The following is an 8,769-nucleotide window of genomic DNA, read 5'->3' on the forward strand; positions in this document are numbered from 1 at the left end:
GTGCATGTTGTATTTTATGTAATTTTATTTTTATATTATATCATACCCTACTATAAAAATGCAATGTTTGTGGGCACAGAACATACTTGACAAAGAGAAATCTCAATATATCCTTCCTGGTAAAATATTTTATAAATTAATATGTAAATATTCATGTTTGTGAGTAAGTATGAATGCATGACATATCAGAGTGTCAAATTGTTGCAATATGTTTGTACAGTAGAAGATTTGAACCAAACAACAAATCTTTTACCATATGAACTATAAAACACAGTCTTTAAAAACACTTCCATGCGTTAATGCAAAGGTTAGAGAACTATGCACAATCTTGGGTCAGTGCATATATATATGTGTGTATATGTATATATATATATATATATATATATATACATACCAACAGAGTTGTGGTGGGGAAAAAGTGTGGATGAAAACCCTTTCCACCTGAAGTAAGTGGATAGTTAACACAGTGCTAAACACAAATACACACACCAGTCAAGCCATAAGACTAATTTGCATACGCCTACACAGAATCCCTTGCAGTAGTGAGAGCACTGGTAAAGTGAGATTTCTGTGGGAAAAGCAAGTCTTATGGCTTGACTGGTGTGTGTATTTGTGTTTAGCAATGTATTAACTATATATATGCATAACCTTTAAAGTCCATTTAATACATTTAATATATATATATAATAATAAAAAATAATTGTATTATTTTATTATTATATATATATACCGTATATACTCGAGTATAAGTCGACCCGAATATAAGCCGAGGCCCCTAATTTTAGCACAAAAAACTGGGAAAACGTATTGACTCGAGTATAAGCCTAGGGTGGGAAATGCAGCAGCTACTGGTAAATTTCTAAATAAAATTAGATCCCAATAAATTACATTAATTGAATATGTATTTAGTGTGTGTATTTGTGTAGTGTGTGTATATAATGAATGCAGTGTGTGTGTGTTTGTGTAGTGTGTATATAATGAATGCAGAGTGTGTGTGTGTTTGTGTGAATGCAGTGTGTGTGTATATAATTAATGCAGTGTGTATATATAATGCAGAGTGTGTGTTTGTATGAGTGTGTGTCGAAAAAAAATTATTTATTATTATTTTTTTGTCCCCCCTCCCTGCTTGTTGCCTGGCCAGGGAGGGGAGCTGTAACATTCCCTGGTGGTCCAGTGGATGGGCTGTGCAGTGGAGGGGGGCGGAGCAAGCTGTTATTTACCTATGTAGCAGCTCCGGTCAGCTCCGTGCAGCTCCCCTGTTCAGCTCACAGTGTAAGTCTTGCGGTCTACTTGCTGCGCGGAGCGTTGCCACGGTAAACCGTGGCAACACTCTGACGGCCGCGGGTGTTGCGAGACTTACACTGTGAGCTGAACTGGGGAGCTGCACGGAGCTGCTACATAGGTAAGTAAAAGCAACAGGATCGCCGGGTTTGTAATGAGCCCGGCGGTCCTGGTCTGTATTATGGCAATGTAAGTTACCATAATACAGACCTTGACTCGAGTATAAGTCGAGTGGGGCTTTTTCAGTACAAAAAATGTGCCGAAAAACTCGGCTTATACTCGAGTATATACGGTATTAAATGTATTAAATGGATTTTAAAGGTTAGACCAAATACTCCATTTATAATGCATTAGGCTTCAGTTTTTCTAGTTTCTAATATATCAGATTAAAATGAATGCCTGTGATAAGTTTTTCATATTATTACATCAATGAAATACAGAATTCACCGATACAGAGCTTAAAACAAGAGAATTTACTGCACTTACCCCCCTCTTACTGTTCTCTTCTTCTTGGGCGCTTCTAAATTCATGCTCTAAGGAACAGTCAATTTCATTGAAAAGGCCCACTTCATCACAGTTTTTCAAGAACCGCGTTGGAGTCGGAGTTTGATCTGTAAAAACAAAACTCGTTCAAAATTGATAGCTCTTTCTAACAAGAGTTATTTTTCTATTTTCAAAATACAACGTGAGCATCTTGCTGTTGTTTTGAGGGATAATAGAAAGGGATTTATTACTAGCCTGCCTATATAACGTTCTTAACAGCTTCAAAAAAACTTACAGCTAACTGTTTTATTTAGCATTTTTCTGATGTTAATCAACATGTTTTTGAAGTACTTTAAGGATTAAGCTGATATTTCTGCATACCTGAAGGGCTGAGAGTCAATTTGCACCTGTTCCAATAGGTGCAACATTTCATATTGTTCCCTGTCTCAGATTCAGATTATTTACACATGTACACCACGCTAGAACCAGTAATTAATTCTGTTGGTAATTAACTCTTTCAGTATTTCCAAGTAGTACATTTACAAACGTATCACTCTTGTAGTGTGGTACCCTGTGGGAACTGCTATCAGGGTTATTTACATATTAAATGAGTAAATAAGGAATTATGGAGAAATGCAAATTTTCGGTCAAAATAATCAAATTGGAAAGAATCTCCACACTATTTTTCCAGAGCAGCTATTTTGGCCTTTGCTTTACAAATCCCTAGACAATTCCTTGCAGCTGACAGTTTAGTTGATAACTGTCAGGGCAGTAAATTACACAAAACAGTGTATATATATATATATAGTCACATGTTTCCCACCACTGGATTTGGGTGGGCATGCCTACAGGGATGGCTAGTGATCCAGTTTTCATGTGAGGCTGTACATGCACACTGCTCATGGGCTGCATGCCCTACCTGCAGTTGGCGTGCTCTCACTATGTTTGCTGAAGGCAGTTCCCTAATGATCCCAGATGTGAGAAACCAGGAAATAAAGCTGAGTTGGCCGATCAGCACACTGAATTCAAGGAGTATGCAGTCATATATTACAGCCATCGTGGATTTACAACACACATGCATTTACACATACATTCAAACTAAAATACACATGTGCCTATGCAGAGCCGTATTTCCCAGTAGGAACCTGCCCTGTAGGGTATGCCTATTTAAAGCACTTGTAATGTGCCTTTTTCTTGCTCAAGTAGGCTGATGGGGAGAGAAGTACCATGAGCCATGGCCAGTATACTGTAGTCCACTCCAGTCAGCATCTTATACGTGATAGCAGAGCTGCATAGGCCGGTTATAGATGTGTAATTCTCACTGCTCTGTGACCTGTGAGTGTCTGTTTGGCGTTATAATGCAAATACTGTAACTCTGTTTACTGTGGTAGTACAGTACTACTTTATACTTCATCTTGGGGTCCGCAATCTTGCCACACAGGCCCAGCCTGGCCACCTTGAGTTCTGCAGCACCTGCTGCCATTCCTCCGCCTCGTGCTGCCCGCATCCTGCCGCCTGGAGCCAGCCTCACTTGGCCCCGGACCCTCTGGCGATAGTCCGACCCTGGACCTCCGCACCGGACTAGGGCCCGATGTCCACTCCTGGTCTGCACCTCCTGCACCGGCCCCTCCTAAACAGCCTGCTCGCCCTGGACACTCTGGAACATTGAGTTGAAGGATTCAGCCCCATGGGTCCTCTGGAAGGCCTGGAATAGGGTAAGCAGGGCCTCCCCAGACACAGCAGGGGTGTGGGCCATCCTGTACTCCCAGTAGAAGATAAAAGTAATTTCTGTCTTTTTTTTTTATAGGAGAATTGAGGGAAACTCAATTTAATAAATGTAATTTTTACAGTGACTACCAGAGGAAAGACACTGCCAGGCTCCCTCAGCATTGTTTACCAGTAGTCTGGTAATTTTTCCCAGAATTCTATGCTTTCAACTGTAAAACCAACTGTATCCTTTTGGTTGCTATGCCAACCCCTCAGGGCAGCAGTCATGCTCCCCCTCCCTATTCGCTGCGGGGGTTGGCCTGTACTGCATTATTCTTTGTGTTTCATGTTCACCTCCGACCTGGATGTAGTTCTATAGTCTAACATGGTTCCTCACACTACAAGCTTGTAGTGTCTTCATTGCTATAAGTGAAGCAGTGTCTGTGTCTGAGGCTGGTCAGGAAGTGGAAGGGATTATTTCCCATCTTCCTACTAACAGTCTCTCACACAGGGAATGCCTTGCAGGAGGAACATGGGGACAACATTGAGTGATGCACACTGTAACATTGTATAACAGCTCCTGCAGTTCTACTATTAATCATAATAACCCTTCAAACTCCACAATCTGCACCCTAAACAACCCTTTTACCTAAACCTACATTTAACTCCTTCCAAAAGCTAAACAAGCTCTTTCCTTTGTGCCAAATGTAAGCTCTCAAAGCCTAAACCTTAAACAAAACCCGTTACCACAATTCTTGGTTTAACTCACCATGTACCCCAATACTAAAACTAACCCCATTCTACAATAATTCTAAACGCCTCTTATACCTCAACTTTAACCAATCTCAAGTTTTTAATCCTCTTAACACTAAACCACCTATGTAATCTAACTCTTTACATCAGGGCTGTCCAACCTGCGCCCCCCCAGATGTTGCTGAACTACAACTCCCATGATTCCCTGGCTAGCTGTTTAATTAAAAGAATCATGGGAGTTGTAGTTCAGCAACATCTGGGGGGCTGCAGGTTAGACATGCCTGCTTTACATTAAAGGGACACTATAGTCACCTGAACAACTTTAGCTTAATGAAGCAGTTTTGGTGTATAAAACATGCCCCTGCAGCCTCACTGCTCAATCCTATGCCAATTAGGAGTTAAATCCCTTTGTTTATGAACCCTAGTCACACCTCCCTGCATCTGACTTGCACAGCCTTCCATAAACACTTCCTGTAAACAGAGCCCTATTTAGGCTTTCTTTATTGCAAGTTCTGTTTAATTAAGATTTTCTTATCCCCTGCTATGTTAATAGCTTGCTAGACCCTGCAAGAGCCTCCTGTATGTGATTAAAGGTTTACAATTATTTAAGGTAAATTACATCTGTTTGAAAGTGAAACCAGTTTGTTTTTTTCATGCAGGCTCTGTCAATCATAGCCAGGGGAGGTGTGGCTCGGGCTGCATAAACAGAAACAAAGTGATTTGACTCCTAAATGACAGTGAATTGAGCAGTGAAATTGCAGGGGAATGATCTATACACTGAAACTGCTTTATTTAGCTAATGTAATTTAGGTGACTATAGTGTTCCTTTAACCCCAATATATATTTGGGCAGAAAGGAAGTGGGAAACAGGTGAATCAGTCTAGCAGTGAAGCTGCAGGTGTGAGTCGCAATACGGTACAGTGATTATGAGTTAAACTCCCCACAGGTGCACATCAGAGCCACTATCTAATTATTTTTTGGATGTACGGCATGCTAGCTCTTACACATGTAATATCACTTTTGACCCGCATTACTTTTTCTGGCTTTCCTATCCAAGAAATCCATCTTTTGTGCATAGTCAGAATATTGAGCTTGTAATTAAAACTGTTAGATATTTTATTTAGAATTATATGCATATATTTTCTCAAAGCTCTTAAACACTAAGATTCACTCTGTGCGCATGCATTTTTACCATAAATAAGAAAGTCTAAATTTGTTTTAAATGGCATTATTGTATTAACAGCTTGTATAGTGTCCAAAACATGAGGGTTCGCTGTTGAATTGTAGTAAATTGAAAACTTTACTGCAAATTTAATGTCAAAACTTAAAACAAAATCTTCAGATCAGGTGTTTTCCAAATTGGCAGTTTTAATTTAAATAAAATTTATTTGTTTTTTCATTCACCACAATTCACCATTTAGTGAATGAACTTCATCTCAACAAATTCCCACTGCTAGCCATGCCAACAATACTTAATTAACTACGAAAAATAAATGTATGTTATCTATGTTATGTATGTATATTTGTATGTATATTACAATATCACAAAATAGCTACTTGATTATTTTTTTTATATATTTTGTTTTTAAAAGTCTGGCATCTAATAATTAGGTCCGTCTTATGTTTTAAAACAATACAATAAACTGCAGGCTCCCTTATACACATATCCCTATTTACCCCTTAGACATATATACCTCGGCAGTGTTCCCTCTAAGGAACCCATCCAGCACTATTAAAACCACTCCTTTCTCAAGACTTAAATAAAACACCATGTATCTGGGATACCGTAAAATAAAAACACAATAAACCCATAGCCGTAAATGTCTGGATTTCTATGGCAACATTTATTAAAGAAAAATCACACTCAGGGTTATTTAGCAAAGTAAGAAATCAAACTGAATTTTTAATTTAAGGTCAGAGCAACTGAACTAAAAGAATAGCTGCATTTTTACTTTATAGCAGATCTTTTTCAATTTCAGATATTCTCAAATTAAAGGGACACTCCAGGCACCCAGACCACTTCTGCCCATTGGAGTGGTCTGGGTGCCAACTCCCACTACTCCTAACCCTGCAAGTGTAATTATTGCAGTTTTCTATAAACTGCAATAATTACCTTGCAGGGTTAACTCCACCTCTAGTGGCTGTCTACTAGACAGCCACTAGAGGTCACTTCCTCCTTCATAGCACAGGAAACCTGTGCTAGAGCATCGCTGGACGTCCTCACGCTGTGTGAGGACCTCCAGCGTCACTCATTTCCCCATAGGAAAGCATTTAAATTATTTTTCAATGCTTTCCTATGGGGAGCGGTGTGCTAATGCGCATGTGCGGCATTGCCGCGCAGTGGGCCAGTGGGTGGGATCAGTCTCGCCCACCGGCCGACGCAATGCAGAGGAGGAGCGGGGCGGAGGAGGAGACAGCGACGAGGGACATCGTCGCTGCCTCAGGTAAGTGACTGAAGGGGTTTTCATCCCTTCAGTAACCGGGGATTGGGGGGTGGGAGGGAGAGGGAACCTTCAGTGCCAGGAAAACGGATTCTTTTCCTGGCACTGGAGATATCCTTTAAAATTGACGTTGGCAGGCGGGCATTCCTTCCAATGGCCATTGGAGTAACTAAATGACCTCCATTTGTTTAAAAATACATAGGTATTCAGGAGAGAGGGCAGGTAACTTTTTCTTTGGCTTTTACTGTATATATTGGGGCTGATGTGTACTGTGGTCGTTGCTGCTGCCCAGGAGTGATGGGAGTGAGCGCAGGACTTATTATTTTGTATTTGTATGAACTTAACTATGTAGCTATGATATATCATCACTGTTTGTTTAAGGTCTCACAGGAGCAGTGTGTACCCTGGTGAATTGGATACACCATGCATTGGAGCCACTCAACCCCACAAGGACCAAGGCACCCCTCCCATAGACAGGTAGGTAACAGAAACCCTATGAGATGGCAGGGTTGGGGTTTAATGGGGTTTAGGGCCCATGCAAATTGTTATTGCCTAGGTTCTTAAATGCCCTGTTTCATTGGCACTCAGAATTAACACCTACCTGATAACAAATTATCATTTTTTATTGATGGAAACTTCAAGGTCATTTCATGCTTGTGCCGGTGAATCATCAGATGATCCTCAGTGGGAAATCGCTGTAAGAAAACAAATAAACATTTTACTAAATGAATAAAGTATAGTCAATCATTAACATTCAGAGGTTTCTTCAAATAGATACGATAATGTAACACAATCTCTGTAGACTACTTCTAGGAAAGTGATGACTAAATTGGAATAATGAGAAACATAGCTTATTAACAAAATCTGTGATCTCTCCAAACCTGTGGCTGAACCAAACAGGACAAAATCCTGTCTCCCTAACTCTGTATCTAGTGACATCTATTGGTGTATCAGTGTTCAGAGAAGGGCTACTAAACTGGTTCATGGATTGCAGGATAAAACTTACCAGGAAAGGTTAAAGGATCTTAACATGTATGGCTTGGAGGAAAGACGAGACAGGGGGGATATGATAGAAACATTTAAATACATAAAGGGAATCAACACAGTAAAGGAGGAGACTATATTTAAAAGTAGAAAAACTACCACAACAAGAGGACATAGTCTTAAATTAGAGGGACAAAGGTTTAAAAATAATATCAGGAAGTATTACTTTACTGAGAGGGTAGTGGATGCATGGAATAGCCTTCCAGCTAAAGTGGTAGAGGTTAACACAGTAAAGGAGTTTAAGCATGCGTGGGATAGGCATAAGGCTATCCTAACTATAAGATAAGGCTAGAGACTAATGAAAGTATTTAGAAAATTGGGAAGACTAGATGGGCCGAATGGTTCTTATCTGCCGTCACATTCTATGTTTCTATGTTTTTATGGCGACAACTGTGACCAAATGCCAATGGGTTTTAACCAACCTATAATTATCACAACTAGCAGAATAATTCAGTAAAGTTTGAGTTGTCAGAAATTTAAAAAGTGTCCAAAGCATCAAAAATAGGGGGGAAAAACAATCAGATCATCTATGTTTTTTCCATGAAATATATATATTTATAAATTGTTTTGTCAACTCACTGCTTAGTAAAAAAAATCTTAAAGAATTCCAAGAACCAACCTGCGAGCAGCCCGGAGCATTGCATATGAAGGACCTATCCTGCTCCAAATTCATCTTCTAGTCTTCATAAATCTGGAAAGACATACATTTTTTTTATTTTATTTTAAGAAATTATGTATTACAGTTTCAATTAATAATGGCGTACAGAGTGTCAACACAGAGCATACATACAAATATTCTTATGCAGAGATTAAGCAAATTAACACTGCAAAAAAGATAATATAAACAATGTGATCACATTGAATTACAATTTCTAGTCTGTTTTAGCATGCTTATTTCACATAACAGACATGCTACTTTGAAGTAAAAAACTTGGGATGGGTGTACCCTTACATTGTACACACGCAGTAACACTAATAGGGATACACATACTGATTATGCGCTCACATCTATACGTCACGATGCCACATACATTGCAAGTCCACACACCAGCATACACAT

The 8,769-nt window shown here is 39.5% G+C and overlaps 1 protein-coding gene across 1 annotated transcript in view; it reads right to left on the reverse strand.

Moving 5' to 3' along the window:
* Positions 1-8,394, reverse strand: part of CREB5 (cAMP responsive element binding protein 5) — a 338,119-nt gene extending 329,725 nt beyond the window's left edge. Inside the window, exons 1-3 of the mRNA XM_063452336.1 lie at positions 8,329-8,394; positions 7,267-7,360; positions 1,768-1,892 (exon numbers count right to left, since the gene is read on the reverse strand). Coding sequence (XP_063308406.1) covers positions 1,768-1,892; positions 7,267-7,360; positions 8,329-8,382 — 273 coding nt within the window. The 5' untranslated portion in view covers positions 8,383-8,394. The remainder of the gene's footprint in view (positions 1-1,767; positions 1,893-7,266; positions 7,361-8,328) is intronic.
* Between the last annotated feature and the right edge of the window lie 375 nt (positions 8,395-8,769).

This window comes from Pelobates fuscus, chromosome 4 (genome assembly GCF_036172605.1).
Source record: "Pelobates fuscus isolate aPelFus1 chromosome 4, aPelFus1.pri, whole genome shotgun sequence".
Taxonomy (NCBI): domain Eukaryota; kingdom Metazoa; phylum Chordata; class Amphibia; order Anura; family Pelobatidae; genus Pelobates; species Pelobates fuscus.